The sequence below is a fragment of the Hermetia illucens genome, chromosome 5 (assembly GCF_905115235.1).
Source record: "Hermetia illucens chromosome 5, iHerIll2.2.curated.20191125, whole genome shotgun sequence".
NCBI lineage: Eukaryota > Metazoa > Arthropoda > Insecta > Diptera > Stratiomyidae > Hermetia > Hermetia illucens.
This window is the reverse complement of record NC_051853.1, coordinates 71038077-71059470: the sequence shown is the minus strand read 5'-3', so window position 1 is coordinate 71059470 and position 21394 is coordinate 71038077. Positions and strand designations below refer to the sequence as shown.

The 21394-nt window shown below is 34.9% G+C and overlaps 1 protein-coding gene across 3 annotated transcripts in view; it reads right to left on the bottom strand.

Moving 5' to 3' along the window:
• Window positions 1-431: 431 nt before the first annotated feature.
• The window catches only part of LOC119656514 (guanine nucleotide-releasing factor 2), a 43738-nt gene continuing 22775 nt past the window's right edge, over window positions 432-21394 (bottom strand). The window contains exons 2-22 of one of the 3 annotated variants that reach the window (XM_038062855.1): window positions 20269-20640; window positions 20022-20212; window positions 19805-19959; window positions 19613-19648; window positions 19154-19264; window positions 18984-19100; window positions 18741-18919; window positions 18532-18624; window positions 17305-17839; window positions 16737-16879; window positions 16596-16619; window positions 10324-10459; window positions 9907-10267; window positions 8978-9146; window positions 8895-8909; window positions 7031-7202; window positions 6861-6975; window positions 4235-4638; window positions 4049-4174; window positions 3853-3984; window positions 432-3763 (exon numbers count right to left, since the gene is read on the bottom strand). In XM_038062855.1, coding sequence (XP_037918783.1) covers window positions 3631-3763; window positions 3853-3984; window positions 4049-4174; window positions 4235-4638; window positions 6861-6975; window positions 7031-7202; window positions 8895-8909; window positions 8978-9146; window positions 9907-10267; window positions 10324-10459; window positions 16596-16619; window positions 16737-16879; window positions 17305-17839; window positions 18532-18624; window positions 18741-18919; window positions 18984-19100; window positions 19154-19264; window positions 19613-19648; window positions 19805-19959; window positions 20022-20212; window positions 20269-20640 — 3719 coding nt within the window. In that variant the 3' untranslated portion in view covers window positions 432-3630. The remainder of the gene's footprint in view (window positions 3764-3852; window positions 3985-4048; window positions 4175-4234; window positions 4639-6860; window positions 6976-7030; window positions 7203-8894; window positions 8910-8977; window positions 9147-9906; window positions 10268-10323; window positions 10460-16595; window positions 16620-16736; window positions 16880-17304; window positions 17840-18531; window positions 18625-18740; window positions 18920-18983; window positions 19101-19153; window positions 19265-19612; window positions 19649-19804; window positions 19960-20021; window positions 20213-20268; window positions 20641-21394) is intronic. The other 2 variants (XM_038062856.1, XM_038062857.1) reach the window with 2 other exon arrangements.

The window sequence follows — 21394 nt, the reverse complement described above, 5'->3', positions numbered from 1 at the left end:
TTGGAAATATGGCAAAGCTAATTAAAGCAGTAAATAAAATCGAAGGATGCTATACAAAACATTAAAAACGATAATGTGGACCACTCGCAAGACTGTTCACAGAACTAATTTAAAAAATGATTTTTTTTTGAAAATTTATAATTGAATTGTTTTGTGCTTCATTTATCTAGAACAGAACATGATAATTGTTCATCTTATTATTCTTTGATTTCACCCTCCTCGTTTGATAGGGGCGAAAATATCGAAAGTATTGCATTTCGGAACAGCTTTGCGAATAACTATAAACACCATTTTGTCCCAAGTGGAGCTCATTATTCAGTGCGGTGCGGCTCTGCTTCAAACTCCTTTAATTTTCAACTGAATAATACATAAATGATCCTAATCAAAATGCAATCAGGAACTTTTCATCGTCTTTGAAACAAACAACACACTTTGTATATATTGCATATTTATTTTTAGAACATCAATATACTTTGTATGTTTGTGTATAAAATAATGTTAGAAATAAAATTGTACAGAACTATGCTTGAAAAAACTAGAATATAAAAAAGAATAGTCACTATACGTACACGTAAGTAAAATAGCTTATTTGTTTCATATTTGTTGGTTTCAATTCAGTAGGGTTTATGTACACAATGATTCCGTATTACCTACAAACTTAGTCCATATATATTTTAAACATGGCGAATAAAATATTACATAACAATATTCTAAATACGATCCCCTTTAAACGGGCTGACTATTTTTTGTTGAATATATAAAGGAAAAAACTAATCTCATTTCAATACAAAGAAGTTTCTCTAAATACTATAGATACAACGCCCATTCAAAAAGTGAATGCAACGTCAAAAATATATATCTAATCTGGATCATTACGTTAGATGTGAGTGATTGCCGAGTTCAACTGTTGCAGTTGAAAGAACCAAGAACAGACAAAACAAAATAACGAAACAATTATCAATAAATTACTATCGATGAATCGATTTCAGAACTTCCATACCACAAACATGTTAAATTTCATTGTTAAGGTGCGTATTTTCATTAGATATAACTGCTGGAAGGATAGGTGCTATGCTACGCTAATTTACTTTTATATTGTTCATAATTCATGTATTATATAGTATCTCATGGTAATTATACTGATTACGTTTCCGTATATGGATAGAGAGTAAAAAAATTACGTTTGAATTTCAAGAAATAAAATGAATATGAGCGTACCTAGTCAACCAGCTGATGGTAGAACGGTTTATCTTTTCGTGGGAATTCAAATTTGAACCTCACGTCGAAAGTTTAGTACCGCTATTTCGCGGCAGGATAGGGTCCCGTAAAAAAGCATTTCTCAATGAAGAAGAATTTGCCCAGCATCCTAAATTCATATGTCCTTTTTAACATGTAATCTATTAATTAGGCCGGTTCGCGAAGACTAAACCTATCACAATTATCTTTTGTTTAGGACATTTTAGCGGTGTATGTATCGTTTAAATTTTGCAGGTCCAGTTTTAATTAGCGTACATTTTAGGATGTCAGATACAATACGTATACTTGATTATCATTCACATGTGGTTAAGCAAATTAATACTGTGGTGCAGATGATATTGCCGTATGCGGATCGAATCATTCTGATAGAAAGTCAAAGAATATTGAAATCGCATGATGGTGAAAAATGAAAAAATGAACGTAGAATATAAATAATGGACAATGGCAAACAGGAAATTATATTATCACTTCAGTTACTCTAAACAGTAAGTCGTGTTTAAAATACGGACGAATCTAGTACGTAAGTTTTGCTTTGATCTTTCAAAATTGCTTCCATAGATGTAATTTCAAATTTGTTTAGAAGAAACAAAAATAAAAACGTTCCTCGTATAGACTTCTTCCAGCTCTGATAGAATGAAGTGGTCGTTCAAGAATAATGTATTCCATATTATTAGACTAACAGAACATGGAAAAAAAAAATCAAGGCCATCTAAAAAATATTTGGTAAGATTTCAAATAGGGTTTATGATATATGTATGTATGCACACATACGTGGCTCTCGAAATTCATGCAGAGTTCCGAGCTTGAATTAAGCAATGTTATCAAATCACGATACTCCATTTGTAGCTAAATGCACTAGTTATTAATAATGCCTCAACCTAATTAGATACTGCGCACCCCCATTATATTTGACGTTAAAAGATGTGAATAGAGTATCGAGAGAGCATTCAATCACAGTGACTGCCACCCCAACATTTTTTCTCTGAAATGGTACAAACGACATGAGGGTAAAAATATTTGAAGAGGTGACGATTAGAAAATTCATTGGGCACACTCATTGCGTGGTGAACTTGGATTCGGTTCGTAAAAAAGAATGACTGTAAATTATAAGTTAATTGGGGGCATTTTCAGTGCGAATTTAGGGACCAGTGGATTGGACGGCTTAGAATACACTATAATAATGCAAAATCGCGATAAACGAAAATTCGTTCGGGAGTAAAATGCCAATCCACCAGGCTGAAACTCAATAGAAAAAAAGCTCAATTTTTCAATAGAACGATAATAGAAACACAATTAAAAGTGACTAAAAAAGTAGTCGAACAGAAGGAAGAATCATTCAATGTTTGTAAGGAGAGACAAAATTTATAAACTTCGAATCAAGTTAACTTTTAATTGATAAGGCTTAAGCATATAAATAAATCTTTCACTTTATAATTTCTTCAAACCCCTTTTGTCTTGAACTTTTGGTCAGTCCTGTGTCCATGTAAAGATATATACATACAGTAATATATCGCGACAAGTATAGCCTAAAGGATATCTATCTAATACATTACATCTTCTAAAAGATAACGGGTTTTTGTCCATTACCAACGGCTAAGGTATGAAATGCCGACAAGCAGAAAAAACGTCAAGGAAGTTCACTAACCAGAGAATAGTGGAATAGCGACGAGGACGTTTGAAAAAATTTCACGAGAATAGATTAATTATCGTCGAAGCATCATTCATTATATCTATTATTGCTACTCATCGTTGCGGTAATTGGTGTTTGGTTTTTCAATTTGGTGCATATTTTTGCCTCCGAGTTTCCCAAATGCTATTTATATAGATGGAATCCACTTTGGTTGTTTTGGAATTTTTCTGAAATTAATATTGAATTCACTGCAACGACCAATCTCGAATACGACATACGAAAATCGTACACTGAAGTTGCTCTAAATACAAGCAGTGTGGCAAAGCACCAAATATTTAAAACTAATAAATAATAAACGCATTATTCAAACTATTGCGAAAAAATGAGATTCAACAACGTACTAGATCCTTTCTACACAACATATAGCACGATTTACACTTATGCTAGCAATAGGTCGGTCTAAGAATTTTAAAATAATTTAAAAAATACTTGCTAACTCCTACGGATCTTGAGTAAAATATAGAATTCGTTGTGTTTTGTTTTCCGTTGATTCAAGATAATGCATATGATTTCTTTCTTTTCTTAGTTTCTGCATTAATCATAAATGATCACAAAAATTCCCTTTATAAGTTTCGCTCCAATAAAAATGACATTCATTCTGGTTTTTTTTTCTGCCACAACAAGACAATGTACTTAACTGAAATCGTTCAACTTATCAAAGTTTCAAAAGCATGCCTTAACGTTTAGTTGTGTTGAGGTTTTCGTCCACGAGGTTTTATGCTCTCTGATATTTGCCACATTTGTTCCTCTTCCAGATAGTTTTCGAAGTTCTCGAAAAATCTAATGATTTTCTCACTTCTTCTGAACGGATAGGTGCTGAAACAAGGGAAAGATAAACATGTTCGTTAGACACGAGTTATCTCATTGAATAAATTGTCTTTTTTCATGAGTTCATTTGTGATTACCATTTCTTAAATTTCTTCATGTTAACTATAATATTATGCTGCTGCCAACGTTTCGAAAAGTTGATAACTCCTTCCTTCAGGTAATCTGGATTGCCTACGTGCACAAAAGTTAAATCCTGTAATACCAGTCCTCTATAAAATTTAAAACGAGATTTCAGTTTAAATTGCACGCAAGTCGAGTATTTTGTGGAATTACATATAAGGAATGCATGGTGGGCTTGTTTCTGCTAGTGCTTGTCTGTACACTCGAAAACTTGAGCTTGAGTCTATAAGAGCACAATATTCTTTCAGTCCTTCCGTAATGGTTTTATGCCACTCCAATCTGAAGAAAAAAAAAGATACTTTCTGTAGAAATGCACACCAAACACAACGAAGTACTTACCTTCGAATAGGAGCAGAATCTAATGCTGATAGAAGTGCTAAGTATGAATTGTAATTATTTATCTTCCGTAAATGCTTCATAATCTTAATGAATTTTATCACATATTTTTCTCGGTCTTTGGCATCATCTTGGCTTAAAATTTGCGATCTGGCCCAGTACGACATTTTGTTGAAATGCTCGGTGAACCTATTCAAATTTGGAGATTTCTCCTCACATTGTTCTTTCACGAAGATTAACACTTCGGGTATTTCTATTTTCTGGAATAGTTCCGCATCCAAAAGCGTCATTTGTTCGGCAATTTCAACCGACTTCAAATCTAGTAGTGACGGCAGGGTTTTCGCGATATCTCGTTGCTTTTCTAACGTGTCATTGGCATTGCTTTTCCATGCTTTGTAAAGATTCGCCTGAAAATACATTGAAGTAATCAGTGATTATTGTCAGCAAAGAGCAATAAATCGTGGGCACTTCAATGAAGTATCTGTGCAAGAGTCGAGCAATTTCAGAAAAAATGATGTATTTTCCTTGATTACAAGAGTTAAAAAAAGAAAATATGAGGAAAGGTAAAACCATTAAAATCGTAATGTACTTCCAACACAAAGGAAAAATGTGGATTGGACAAATAAACTTCAAGCGTTGGTCGCATCTTTTGTGGTGCAAAATACATCTCGATTTTGCGATCTCGTACAATACGTATAAGTAATTTTTCTTTTGGTCCGACAAATACCAACCAGCTTGTCCAGTAAATCTAAACCCCCTTTAGATTCGTTGCAGTGTCGGAATTTTTCTCTTTATCATCTGCATCAATTTGAATGGTCGAATGATAGGCAGACAGAAGCAACACGAAACGATTTTTTTTGGACCGTAGGAAAGCAAGAATGCAGGAACATTTGGCTCAAAAAGAAACACTGTGCTGTTAGTTGATATGACGGGTCGTTCTGCACATATGATTGATGTTGGTATTCCCCATAACAGTAACATTTAACGAAAATATGTAGAGAAAAAAGGGAGCTACACTGATTTGGGAAATCAACGAAATTTGCCGCCTGGAGAGGGTGGTTAAATTTCCTCGGCTACCCAGACAGTCTTGTTCGAACCAGACAGAAGTACACCATTTTGCAAATATACACGAAGTTGCGGAGGGTTATCGATGGATTGTCCCTATTGATCTGCCATCAAAACCAAAACTCCCGTTTTTTTGTGTAAGTAGGTAGAATATTCCGAGCCTAAATGCTTGGCACATAGTGCTAGTATTAGGTAAAAATCGCCATCCGCTGAGATTGTGATAACTCGACAAAATAAAGTAATAAGATGCAAATAACAAACAATAAAGGAGTGCAATGAGCCACGTGGCACAGGCATATTTTATATTGAATTTTTTTATCTTCAGGAAATAATAAATTCAGTTCTAAAACAGCGTTTTGTCGTGTTGCTTGATTTAACTTATCAAAATTTAAATTCTCACTATTGTATTCATTCTCGCTTTCGACTCTATGCCATTCTAGAACATAATCTGCATCATCGTCATTATCAAATTGATCACTATCGTCACGAATTTTCTTTTTTTCTTGTATCTTCTTCAAAAAATAATATGTTATGATGATGCTGCATTTGCATTAGTAAATTTTTGTTGAAAGATATAAAAAAATCCAATAGTTCTTCCTCGAGCCAAAATCTCGGCTCTTTTTTATGAAAAAATTACTGAGGAAGAAGCATTGAAGTTGAAAGTGTCATCAATTTAATGACAACAGAAGTTGAAGATTAATAGAGCAGAACAAAACAATTATTATAACAATAATTATTATAATTATTATAACAATATTTGAGCGTAATATAGAAAAAATTTATACGATGTAAGACTAAATTGTTCAAACAATTATAAGCAATGGAGGTAACGGTAATGCAAAACATTAAGTTTAGCAAATATTTCGAAAATTTAAAGCATGAAACTTCCATTTTAAAGCAATATAAGTTTCTCTTGCTTTGTACATATTTTCGGAGTAACCTTTTAATTAATAATTTTTAATTATTTTGAATTAAAAAGTAGTGTCTCAAAGGAGCTTGCAAATTCAGCACTGCAATCTTCAACAAAAATCTGGATAATACAGGCCGATTCCGCATATATTCTACTTTTATCTCCACGCTGTTAGCCCTTGAAGAGTGCAGAGAAACAGACGACTGCTTCGACGCTGTATGTAAGGAAGCGGCGGAACGGAAGAAGGCTGGTTACAGGACAATACAACAACCTCAAAGCACAGGCGCACGCGCAGAGACTAACCACGAAACGGTAGACCTGCCCGTAAAATAAAGACTATGCAACAGCTGATATTGTCCTGAAACTCGGATCGGATCGGAAATACAATACAACAACGATTCTGGCAGCGGACTACGAGTTTGGCACCAAGAACGTCTCCTTCCAGTTCAGAACTGGCGCGAAAAGATGCCTTGGCCCATGAATGAATATATGAAATAACAATAGTTTGTGCAACGAAGGAGTGATTTAATACTAGTATTTTACAATGGCATTTTACTCCCTACTACTCTGCTCTCTCTGCAACTAACAGTTTTTAACAATTGTTAAGTTCTTAATGTGCATATAAAATGCATGCGACAATTAATGTTTCCTTACCTTCTCTACAATTTTACTCCTTAGAGCTTTTGCCGATGGTAATTCTCCAGAGCGCACCATCTGGTATACAAAATCCGTTAGCTTAGATAACAATTTCAGATGTAAATCCGAAGCTCTGAAAGCACATGTGAATTAACAAACATTATAATTTCGTAAAAATCCATTATTACGTCAAATCATTGACAACTCGAACCATCAAAGAAAATGTCTCTTTTGCTGCTTTTTGTTTGTATTGATCATTCACTTGACAAACGAATACTGAATATCGTTGAATTAACTTCGTTATAAGATCCATCGGTGAAATGAATGTTCGAAATGTTGTGATAAAGGCTTCACTGAATGCTAAAATTAATAAAATTTTATTAGAAATTTCAAAGTGGAATTATGTAAGCGGCAAACATAGCATGAAATGATTTGGCTTCATCTACGCCTTGCGAATACACATGCAAAAACTTGAAGCAACTAAGATGGCGTTATCCACGAATGAGCTCGTAAGTAAGAATGAACCTTCAAAGTGTATGCTTTCGTTCAATGTTTGCAGTCAATCTACTCAGTATGTAACAAGTTAATCTAAACACCGTCACTACCATTGCAAACTATCGTTAACTCTCCAGGATCACAAGACATTTTTTCAAGTATAAATAATATAGTGGCAAAATCAAGTTATGGTAGATAGTTTTCTTAATGTGTTTATATGAAACGACAGTACGTAGCTCGTACCTTGGCGTGCGTCTTTAAAAAGATAAACATGAAATTTGTTTTTTCAAATTAACGAGTTTGTGATAGCAGTGACGATATAATATATCTTGCTGATTTTAAAATCGCACTCAATTTTCATGCTGCTTTTTCGCTGAGTAATATGTTTCGCGCTTCTACTTCAAGATGACTTAGAACCAATATAGTGTCGACGTTCTGTCATTAAATTATTTGAACTTGTGAATGGAATGAAGTCTAGTTTATGAATACGTATGGATAAAATCGCAGAATATTTCTAAAATGTTTGATTTGCAAAATGCATCAATTTTACCAATTTAAGCGGAACAGTTTGGATTATGTTTTTGTGGATGGCCCAAAGTTTATAAAGGAGGTAGATAAGCAGTCAAAAAGTATACCTAGAAGATAAGGGGCGCGAGATAATAACCTTTATCCATCAGTTGAGGAGTTTTTAGGAAAGCTAACGTGCAGAGAACATTTTATGACAAAGTTTGCTCTAGCTTTTCGCTATGCAAAAATAACTTTTTTTGGACAAAGGAGATGGCTATTAAACACACTAAACAAATTCAGGAGTTTGCCCTTTTTTGAAACCAAACCAATTGTCCCCTTCACCAGTGCCCCCTCTTCTGAATTTCAAAGTTGTTTGTTCCTGATTACAAGAATAGAGAACAATTTTGAAATCAAGAGGAAGTACACGGATGTAGGGGACAGTTGCATTTCAAAATACTATATTTGATTTCAAATAAATGCCATTATAAGTAAAAACCCATCTCAATTTTGTTTAACTTCTGGTTAACAAATAACATCCAAACTTCATTGTGGAATATAGGGAATTCAAAATTTGTCCAAAACTAATATTATCGAATAAAAAAAGTATTAATTTTCAGGCCAAAGAAAGGAGTGTATTGGACATATTCTAAAAGCTAAAAGAGCACAAGAAATGGAACAGAATTTTAATGCTTGTGTTACCACTGAAGAATAAATCAGCGGAAAAAATGTCTTTAGAGACTGCCGCACTGAATCGTACCGCATAATGGGCATGGAACCAAATTAGGATTAAATCGTTGTTCACGCCAATAGGACATTCAAAAATAGCAAGAACTATAGGAGCAGAAGCAATGAGTGATTGGTAAAATTATTTATGTGTCTGATGCTTCGAATGTATTTTGAAATTCATCGCTGTGCTAAAGCCTATGACAATATACTGATTCTGTTAGGCTAACGAGTGCTTCTACAAATTAATTTACTTTGCATAAAGCAATGTATTTGTGCAATCAATCATTAGGCAAACTACTATTTGTAAATCACTTGATATCTTACCATCTTCGGTCTCATCTTAAAGGTGTAATGAGATGAATGTGTATTATGAAAAAATATTAAATAATCAAATACAAATCAATTACCATTTTCGTTTCTCTGCACCTTTGTTGCATGAACAATCAATGCATCAATATATCCTCCTTTAACTTCCGGTCCATCTTCACCATCTTTTTTAAATATGAGATAATTTGATATGTCTATTTCTTCAATTAAATCTGGAATACTATCAACTTTATTTGGTGTCGTACATTCCTGAGATTTGGGGAGAGATCGTTGTTATAATCAAGAATTTCATGGAGAAAATTTTATTTGATAAATGTCAAGTTATAGAAAGTCGTTAACTAAATGTTGTTATAAAATATTGTGTTTGAATTTATTGTTTGCCAATTCTAAATAAAGTTTGACAGTTTTCCTATCGCTGCAAACGCAAATGATGCAAGACTTTGCCCTGGAGGTGTTAGGTTAGATTAACACTTGCCGATGGGTCAATTAATAAAAAACAGGTTAAAAACAAATTACTCAGAAGTTATCGAATAAACCCTACGTAATTGACTCCCGCATCAAGTTATAAATTCTAGGGAACAATGAGATTTTTTTTGGAATCTATAATTTATAAAATTTTCACAACTTGGTGTGAAAAGACTAACAAAAAGTTAGTTTGTGTTCATGGAATTTCTCTAGTCTCATGCAATAAAAAAACAAACAACTAAATAATGTGATAGTTGGTTCCAAAAGATGTGGGCTCAATTTAGAATTTATTTGGCATAAACGTTTCCACGAGAATTGATTTGAGATGCTAATGCCAACTCGAACACTCTATGTATGAAACCGTGTCAATCATGTGGAGAGTTCTTTGAAATAAAATTTAACCAAAAGAGACCGACAATTGATTTCTGTGGAGTGCCAGTTATACGCTCTTGATTATAGTTTATAGTACAACAGCATTCATTGACTAACCCATCCTAGTCTAGTAAATTTATTTTGATCAAATAATAAAGCAAAGAATATATACCCCAAGCACCTGTTTGTTAATGGTGTTATTTCTAAGAACTACTTCGTCTTCGCCATCGTTGTTACAGTCGGGATAGATGTTATGCGATAGTTCTTCTTCTTCAGCTAGATCATTGCCTTCTTCATTTACCGTTAACATGTCACTACTTAGGTTCGCGGATCCAATGAGTCGCGGTCGATTTTCATATCCCCCACCTAATGTGCCAGGTTTTGGACTGGGCGGGGGCGTTGTGATTATCGTTGGTGTCTTGCATACAGGCCGCTGATATTGTTTCTTTGGTGGTAGCGCTGGTGGTTTTTCTGTTTCTGGCATTGAGGAAGTTGATGATTGCGATACAAGTTGCTTACTAACACATGCCATACTGTAGACGGAGAACATTTGTAATAGATTTCTAACGAAAGCTTATACGATACTCACTTCATTGTCTGGCTATGGGATATGTTTCGTGTCGTGGAGAAATGACTTGATGTTTGCGATGAGTGACATGTATGCACAGAATGCCGGAAATGTTCCATTGGGTTTTGTGTTGGTAATATCTCCATGTAGACCATAACTGTAATGTTTAGAAATTTTTTAAAAATCTTCTCAAGTTTTGGAAATTTCTTGGACAAAAAAAAAGACACAACGAACTTCAATATGTATTAAACCAAAGTTTCATGTTACTGTTTTCGAGAAATAAAGACATATTTTGACAAATCAATCGGCACGATTAAAAATAATTTAAAATGCATTTGGGTTTTCTAAGCGTATTGTTCGTGTTAAAGATGTGTTTATATTCCGAATGTAAAGCACTTTTTCCATAATTCCACTTTATGTGAGTTTCTATCGAACGTATATCAATCCACACTTCCGTTATTTATTTGCCTGGGGTATCAGACGCAATACGAGACCTAATCACTATCTCAATTCTAATAAAGGGGAACTTTCGCAAAAATATAATTTAAATTTCTTTATGTTTGAAACTATTCACATTTCATGCAGAAAATTAGAAAAAATCAAAAAGAGGAAAAATGGACTTGTGTGTATAGGCACGTAAACTATGTACACGTTTTCCGCTGATAGTTCAATGGAGACTTTGTAACTCCCTGTGAGTCTACGCTGCCCATGTCAATCCGGAAAAGATAAGAAAATCATCAAACTTGAGTTCTCTATAACCTCTCTATAGCCTAATTTCAGGCAAATGCAGTAATAAAGTATTGCGGTGGATTCACAACAATTCATATTCTATTGGAACTCATGTGTGTTGTGGTGCATGATTTCAATTGAAATTCAGGGATATAGCTCTTTTATGCCAAAATGGGGTTTGTGAAATTTTACGTTCGTTACTAGACTTCCAGATACTGTATACTGTGTATACCACTACTACTGTATACTGGGATTCAAGAAGAAAGAAGTTGAATTGTTTGTTAGAATAACATCATTTCATGAAAAATGAGTTAACCACGTCGCCTGCGGGCGCCGTATACGCTCACAGTCCCCTCTCAGACGCTGGTGCCGTATATGCTACGACACATTCCTACGCACTTTTTGTAGATAGAGAACGCTTGTTTCACAGTAGACACTCTTTTTACCCTCACACGGTAGGGACTTGCAAAATAACAAAGCAACTACCCATGAGTTTTTTTCATTGACAAAATGTTTTAAAATAATAAATAGAGGTGCGGTTCGTCATCAGGACTACCAGTATCCTCAACAAAAAGACAAAATATTTGATAATATATTCACAAAGAAGGGTACAGCTTATCCCTACCCGTACCCGTAGTCAACGCGTCAAAACTCATTTATTTTTCTGATTTGTCGATTTCTGCCTTATTAGTTTTTTAAGATAATGAGAAGAGACACAGGATTTCTGTGTAAAAATATGATGGTTATTACGAGGAAAATCGAGAAATTACCACCCACCCACCATGTTGCAAGCAGCTTGTGAAGAAAAACATAAGTAACCGTGAGTAACGTTGTTTCTACCGATTGTGGCAGCAAACTCCTAGACATCAACGATGCTAATTTCGCCTTTCTCTCCGAAATCTAGAAATACAGCTATCTTAACACCAACACTTAGTTGAGGCTGTTCCGCAACAAAGTTCTTTGCTATAAAGAAGCAACACATGGAATGTGTTCGCCATTGGTACTCCAAAGTTCCAAGCTTTCATCTTGTAAATGGAGGCAATATCAAATTGAAAATTGCGTTAAAACATGGGTCAGATACCTGTGCCCAAATTGATTTAAGGGCGATGTAGATCAAAACATTGAGAAAGTGCGACAATTCCAATGCAGATTATACAATGCAATAGGGCCCTAGGATCATCTAGTAATTAACAATGGAAAAAAATGTCATCTTGGAGGAGCTGAAACCAAGAACTAACAGCAATGTCATGCGCTTCTCGGTTTACAACTTTCTTCAGGTTTGAATATATGTATGTATGCACCTGGGCAAGTGTTATGAGTGACGGATAACGACAAGAATCACTGGGCGATGTTACTTTCACAAGAAGATTTTGTAAGTGAGTAACCATGAGCAAGCAGAACGTTTTGCCTGTTTTGTTTTTCTCTTCCTTCCCGGATTAAAGAAATCCAATGACCTTACACTGGAATTCAGCGCCCTGTCCCATAATTTGGATAAATCAATTCAATGAATTTATCGTCCGAAATTGAGTCCATGAGACATTCATAATCTGTTTCCCAGAACTTGGTTATGTTCCAGAGCAGAACGTTTTTAGCCCAACTAGGCAGCTGACGAAGATAACTGTTCGTGGAAAATAAAGTCTTGGCAAGCAACACCTTTGATCTCCCTGTCTTTTTATACATTATGGTAAGGTATTACTATCCTCTTCAAAAAGCAATTACAGCGGGACTCAGTAATAATTAATGCCGCCCTTTCGAAGTTCAAGAAATACTTTCTATAACGTTTAAATTTAATCTGAAATTGTCATAAAATTCGAGAAGACTGTCTTCTATTCCAGTGGTTGGTCATCTAGCTTTTATCAACAGTAATGCTATCAGCTTACGCGAACAAGAATATTCTCTCTATATTAATCAGCGTCTTTGGCTGACGTGAAGAAAGGATATTGTTTGTGACAATCATACCGGCAACTTGTACCAATGATTCGAAGAACGCAATTTGTGATACATATGACCGTATTAGTACCAAAGCAAGTCATTGTTAAAGCGTATCCAACGGAAAAATCAACTGGTCAATGTTATTATTAAAACTGGATATTATAAGAATTGTGCCGTAAACTAAAACCGATTTTTGCTTCCTAGGAAATAATGGCATTCTCACTTGTCTGCAGTTCGCTTTAACATGCATTGCAATCTAGGTCTTAGTTTCTTAGTAACTTTTCAACAAATCGAACATAATTAAAATGTGCGCCGTGTACGCAGAACTTTTTGAAGTTGTATTTTTATGTTTACATCTTAAAGGAAGAACAATATCGATTTCTGCGGCAATGCAAGTGTTCGGATAACCTAGAAGAACCCACAAACCGAAAACCATACATCCTGCGGACCGTTTAACATTCTGGTAAGATCAACTTTTGGGGATTGGACACAAAAGGGATGAAGGAAATATTTAGTAAAGCACAAATCTGAACGCAAGAGGATGACTCGAAGCACCGCAGTCGATTATGCATGGAGTGAAAACAAAAGACAATGGTATCACAACGATTCGGTGGCCCACATGATGAGGTTTGTAATTATCAACTACAATGTAAATTGTCTAAACAGTTTTAACTTTGTCTAACCATCGAATATATTCAGATTATGAAAGATCAACAAAAATAACTAGCGTATTGACATATGCCTTCAAAGGAACTTTTTAACAAGAATTTACATTGACAATAAGATAGAAAGGTTGTCTAAGCTATAAGAGCTTCGACTTCAGGCGTAATTAGTGGATCATACCTTGGAAAATTATCAATAAGTTATGCTGAGTGTTACCCTACGTTCTTCTTGGACCCAAAAATTGATAAAATTTGCACATTGTTTGTGTGATCTACTCAAATCTACACTGAATCTCTTGCCTAACGTACCGACGGTATGCGTTTATACAGAGTTCAATGACTATCCTAGTATAATATAGCACGTGCAATCCATCTACTTTTAAATTTTATAAATACAAATATATTGTAAAACATTTTTTCAAGCACTGCAAAGACACAACTATAAATAGAAGGCGAATATAAACATTGTCGAATATTCATTCTCGGACAATTCCTTTTTGAAATGGATCCACTAAATCAAACCACCGTTTTAACAGAAAGTATGCGCTGTAAGCTATAACTGGTTTTTGTTGGCTAGAAAATCATGACATCTTTTAATTGGCTGTGAGTGCCATTGAGAAACAAGAAGCATTATCACAAGATGCAAAAATCTGTCCCCGAAAAGATCCCTTCGAATTAAAATGTGAAAATTTTACACGCTATCCGGAACGATTTAACAATGCGATTATTGTCCCATGAAAAGTTTTTTTGATGAAATGAAAATTGTTCATATTGCATGTATTGATAAGTTTATCCTGAAGGGAATTTGAGTCAATCAAGTAAACACGGATTGAGATGGTAAGCGCGGAGAAGGGTATAAGCAAACAAAACCACTCATCCAATAGCCCAGAAAAATTAACCACTGTAGAATAACCTTCATTGGAGTTTATTGGACGATGGTTAAGAAATATAATCAAATGGAGAGTGCTTTATTTCATTTCTTGGACAATAAGCTGTTGCTCATGAGTGCAACCAATACAGTGAATTAACGCTTGCATACTAAGTCTCGTAAAGACTTTAGTATAAACAGTAAACTTCAGGAGCGAAAGTAGAACAAAAATATGCATAGCAGCAAGTACCATCAGGAAATCTTTCAAATGAGACTCAAATTGAAAAATTTTATATTTGTTGAGACCAGGATTGATTCAAGAAAATTATTTCAGAAACAACGTAGACCAAAAATCCATTTGTACATCTAAGTAGCGTTATATCATTGGGGTATTCTGGCCCGACTACTTTTCAAACGACGAATTATAACAGCGCATTGAGCCAGATACTCGTGGAGGTGTTGATTTGAAGGCAAACGTGGAAGTGGATATTTCACAAACACCTCTAGATCGGTTTTATTTCACAAGCACACATTGCATCCATTATGGAGAAGTTGTGAGAGAGGTGTTTTCGATGATGTAGTCATGTAAGGAACATTGAAGATAACTCGCCTAGTAAGATAGTCCTGAACATTTATCGATAAGATTGATTTCAGGAAGTACTAGAGGCAACAATCCAATTTGGTTCTGGCTTTGAGATGCATTAGAGCACTTCATTCCCACATTGTATTGGCACACTAGGATGCAATGTGATCAGCACTCCACTGGCTCAGCTTTGTCATCCTCATTTGACTCAGGTACGCATTCCCAGCCGATGCAAATCACTATATCATTTCATCCTCATTTGACTCAGGTACGCATTCCCAGCCGATGCAAATCACTATATCATTATAAAGCACTGAAGCTGGTCAAGAACAATAAGTGATGATTTTCCGAAACTTTGTATGTATATCCATTCCTGATTTAGAAGCAATATTCTAATGAAGATAGTGCCATATACTTGTTATCCAAGTTTATTTCGGCATCTATCAGAATTCCTAGGTAATAGAAAAACCGTCCCATCCGTAACTTAACCCTAACATAAGAATAAATTAAGCCAGTTTATAAAAAAACAAACGGCACGTTTAGAGCTGCGCTTATATTGTCATTTAACCAAGATAGTTGGATAAGCGAAACATACCTCTTTCTAAAATAATACAATATTTTATATAGTTAATGTTCAGATTCATCTCTACCAGATAATATCACCCTTTGTATCCTAGACCCAATAAGACTCCTCCACTAATTTATATAGTTAATGTTCTGGCAATTTCTTGAGGCTACTTGCAAAGAATGCTTTATAGGATTAAATATGATTACCTAATCTAATGTGTTAATTGAATTAAAAATGACTTTTGTATGTACAAGTTAAATGTTTTTACCTTGAATGTAAAAAAAATAAAAATATCGGGTTATCATTTAGATTGCAGAACATGTGTAATTTGGAAATTCGAAAGACAAAAGAAAATATTTTATTGTCAAAAATTCTTGTCTACTAATTTGTGCTATTCTCAGTTTTGAGTAAGAAATTACATTGTCGCTTTGTCAATCGAAGGAAGCTGGTGGTTAAAATAAATGTTCATATTTTTTTGAGGGATAATAGATTTGATCTCCGAACTATCAATTAATTTTTGCTGCAGATCCATATGTGTAATTTTATATAGAAGTCTGTAATTGATTTCAATTTCGAGCTCCGGTTTATAATCTTTTTTGGATAACATCAGAACAATATAAACGGGATTCGAATAATTTAGGTCTGATCATGTAAAGTCTGCCATTTCATTCAACTACGTGGAATTTCCTGCAGATTTATAATAAAACAATGAAACCAACTAATCGAAACCACTTTGAAAAACGAAATCAAATGCACGTTAAAATTGCCCATTTTTCTCAAGTGATAACGTAATCTATATTCGTTTCTGTGGGATCCGGTTCGCATTCAACTAACGCTAAACTAAAGTCTTTAAGCATGTTGCCAAACACAAAGAAAACTATTAGAAAATAAATGCACCGCTATGAAAACAGAAGCTTGCTCGCAACACATCCGTATCTAATTCGAACTTACCCGAATATGCCACACTTTGAAATTCTATATTATTGAAACAAACCCACATTTTAGAGCGTCTTAATTTCATAGATATATCATTGTCTAAATTTCAAGATCTAATGGTTTGTCAAATAATATTTGTACTAAAATTCAACTTACTATGTTTGGTTTTCTTTGGAATGGGAGGTGGATCTTCACTGCCACTGTATTTTTGATATCCTATTAAGCTTTGGTGTTTGCTTTGAAGGGGAAATGCTGACGTAAATTGCCTTAGTTCTGAAACTTCATCCTTCGATAGATGGCTAGAAATACGATCAAAATATTGCAAAAATTATCAACTTGTAAAGTTAATTAAACTGTTTATAGTATGAGTAGAGTATGGATATAAAGGACATGTACAACTTTTTAGAAGTATATAAAGAAACTTTGTTTTTCGAAAATGAATTTACGGCAGACGGATCTCGGGAGGCAATGGAGCCTACCTAAAGGTGTGCAGGCTGCACTACTCCAAGACCGGCAATATCACAACTAGCTGTTACAATTATATTTCAGTTAAGTTTGCTAACATCACAAACTCAACTATTGTAGCCTCGACCATGAACTAAATTCTAGCAAAAAGCATTGGCTTCCAATTTTCATTTTTCATTGAAAGAAGAAAAATCGACACTTACTTTCGTATTTCAATTTACACTTTGGGTATATTCTATAAAATACATAGAGTACATACCTAGGTGAATGGTCGTGTTCTTCAACATTATCGTAATGCGATACAAGCCTTTCCTTTGACATACCCTTCCCTCGAGTCTTCACTGGCAAGGCGGGTGGTTCTTCTCTTATTGATTGCGGGGAAGAAGCAAACGTATTCAAAAATCCATCTTGATTTTCCAACTTGTTTGTCGAAAACATCGTTTTTGTCATAGATTTTTCTGAATGCAAGCTGACCGATTCGCTTTCATTTAATACCTTATTGCTGGAACACATTTCATTCGCACTTCGCAGAAAATTGCAGCTTGTTGTAATACACCGTTCACTGGAGAATGCTTGGTTTGAAAAGCAAGATGTAGTTTTTGACTGATTGTTCATAAATGATTGGTCCATTAGGTCATCGATATCACTTCCAAGTTTTGAATCCGTGTGTTTTAAACTTGTAATTTCAGTACTACTTGCTATGCTCGACTTATGAGATTGTGTACTATGTTCCGACGAGCGTTTCGTAGATATACTTTGCGTGCTAGCACGTATTGATTGCATAGAGGCGAAACCTGAAAAGGTGGTAGAATAAAATGCAGTGGTTATATTAAAAAGTTTCACTAGCAAAAATATTAAAAGCATTTCGTATAAAGCGAAATTTGAAGTTCATTATTACATTCACATTAAATAATAACTAAATGTCTCCCTGAAACAGACACACACAGCTGCAATTCCACAGGAAACATTTAGAATATAAACTCTGCTTGAAAACTTAACCTATAGAGTAGATAGACCCTCAGAAAAGTCGGCAAAATTTTTTTGGAAAAAAAATCTCAAAACTTATAAAAATAATGGAAAATTGTTTTAGTCTGCAGAATTTCAAAACTATCATTCCGTTCAACAAAATCAAAAAAACAAAAATTGATATATATGCCCCATAATAACACTTTTGTGGAAAATAGCGTATTCCGTCTCTTCCTGCGTTTTCTTATTTTCTTGGTCGTTTCATTTCCCAAGAGACTGCGTTTCATCTCATTGTCATCCCATTGAAAGCTTGTAATAAACCTAAAGCAGCAAAATAAGCATAAAGGCGAACATAAATGAGACAACCAACATTCACCAGATCACGCGATCCAGAGTCTGGCCTTCAAACAACTCGATCATCATAACAAAAAAATGTGCCAAGTGAACACACAAAAAGCAACAAAAATGCTAGCGCTGGATAAAACGAAAAAAACTTGTAATGCTAATGCAATTTATATACCAGATTCATTGGAATTTCGTTGATTTTTCCCAACGGTCACCGAGCCAGGTAAAGCATTTTTCGCGTTTTCTTCCTTTTTACTCGCTGCAGATTCTAATCAAAAATATTTCAATTATGTATCTATTCGTACCAAACCGGTTTCATGTATTTTCATTTGAATTAAAATTCTACAAAAATATACGAGTATTGATATGAAGAAACCCACTTACTTGTATTTAACATATGATCCATATCCTCGTCTGCGAGAGGATCCTCCATCGATGCATCCATTGCAAGTGCTTTCAGTTCATCTTCTTCCCGTGAGTGATTAAATGCTGAGTCCAATGAGCCTGCACTAGCGCTCAGCAGACTAGAATTATCGTCCGGTGACTTCGAACGCATGGACAAGCTATATAAAGTAATTATGGGCATTAAGAACGGTCTGTAACATTAGTACTAAATGTTTGCATTACTGATCTAATCCGCAACTTAATAGTGACGAATCTACACTATAATTTGATTCATTTGTTATACTATTTTGTTTCGGTTGACTACGTCTTTTTGGCGGAAGCGGAGGTGGGTGGGGACATCTAGATGGAGATAATTGTTAGTGAAAATCACATTATTTTAAATATTCATTTACCTATTTGGAAGTGGAGGCTTCGGAGGTGGACTAGAATCACGTAATATGCTTTCAGTACTGTGCGAAGTTTTCATTGTGCTTAACGACGACTTTTCTAATATATCACGCTCACTGGAAAATAAATCAGAATGTTTAGTGAGATTTTTTATAACGAAAAGATACTTTTGAACAGGAGAAATGAATAGCAACCAAAGCACCTTGTTGTTTAATATCAGTAGAAGTTATAATAATAATTCGCTTAAATATAAAACAGTAATAAGGGGGTTATTAGTCAAATATTGGAAAATCTTCCACATTATTAGAAGTAAGTAGTAGCTTTGTAGGTCACTTTGTCCTAAGGATCTCATAAGGTACGATTATTAGGGTGAGGTTTCAAAGCAGCTATTGATATACAATAATTGCAAAATGGTTCGTTACGATGGTGAGAAAAACTATTCAACACGGACTAACTGAACTCACATATGACGAAATATACATCCATTGCGACGCGCGTAACTATAATATAAAAATGAATAAACAAAATAATTCATTCATGCTTTTCACAATAACATGCGTAAGACAGAACCAAAGATGGCAACAGTCAAATACGAGTAATTGCTTAAAATAAGTTTCATTGAAATTAAAAAGAAAAAAAAAAAATGTGAAACTTACATTGGTGTTAAAGGAATGTCAGGTAACGACGTTCTTTGTCCGGCGACATCTATCGTTGGCCTGTGTAGTGTATTCGATGAGGAGTTACTTGCTCCTGTTACGCTCAAAGCATTCTCTTTTTCCTGCATCTTCTCGTTAACTATATCACACCAGTTCTAGGAAACCGATTTACTCCATATTTATTTTGTTGTCCAACCAACTCAAAAAGGTCACTTACTTGCACAGAAGTTTCAAGAAGATTAACTACTCTTTGCACGTTTTCGCTACTTAGTAAAGGGCTCTCTTGTTCGTTTTCGCTTAGTAGCACATCATCACATAATTTTATCAATTCCCCAAGAGCAAAATATACTTGCGTACATGCAGAAGACAGAGTACTGCTATTTGGATTAAGTGCATATAACTGAAGTGCTGTAAAGCAATAATATATGACTTAAGATTCACATATGAATTTCACTGGACCTTACCCGAACGCATGTTCGCCGTCAATTCCAATAAGATAGTCGCATTACCAGGTAATACTTCAAGTTTCTTCTTAGATATAACATCCTTAAAATGCTTCAGAGCATTCCTTATCTGTCGTACGTGATAGTCCAGTCCTTGCGTCGGTTTTCTGTCGGGTGAGTGACTTACAGCATGTTTGTTGTGTGGACTATGCCGGTGGGGCGAATGAGATCGCCCCAAAGTGTTCGTTGGTGTTCTCATTTGTGAAAATTTTTCAAATATGTCATCCTTGAAAGAACGAGCGCGTCGGGCTAATTTCGTCCCTTTAAGACTGTTTTTGTGTCCTGATGTACCGCTTGGTGGTGTGCTTGAGGCAGATGGCGAGCTTGTTAGTTCTGGAATAGAATTTTCATTACCAAAAGTTGACGTATATATATAAACGAGGTGATGTAAAAGCCTGCACCCTTCGATAGGAGATAAAAAAACCAAGTCGGGAAACCAGAAGCTGGACGCTTCAGGTATGAAAGGTTTTGTGTGTTTCTTTAATAAAAACATTTGAGTTGACAATTATCCCATTAGAACCTAACATGTAATATATGCATACCACGACGATTTTGAACGCATTTTTGACAACCGTATTCGCGAAATCGTTGAAATAACCGTGAATCAAGCCAGATTTATCAAAAACTGCTTGACTACTGAGGCAATACATGCTGCGCGATTACTCATGGAGAAAGACCGTGAAAAGCATTGGCCTCTTTACATTGCATTTCTGGATCTAGAGAAAGCACTTGACCGTGTGCCACACGACCTCATCTTGAATGATCTACGACAACGCTTAATACCAGAAGAAACCGTGCACTGGGTCCAGCTGCTCTACCACGATCTGAAAAGTAAATTTCGAAGTGTAGTGGGTGGATTAAAGCCGCTTCGTTTCTCTGTTGGATTTCATCAAGGAAGCACCCTCTCACCACTTCTTTGTTCTGGTTATGGACACTGTCACACGAAACATCCAACATCCAGCGCCTTATACATTACTTTATGCAGTTTGAAAAAGTTTTCTATCGAAATTATATATGTACAATTGAGCAAATGAATCTTAAAAAAATTTTCCCCGGAAAAAAAAAATGTTTTAGAAATAAACTTTAT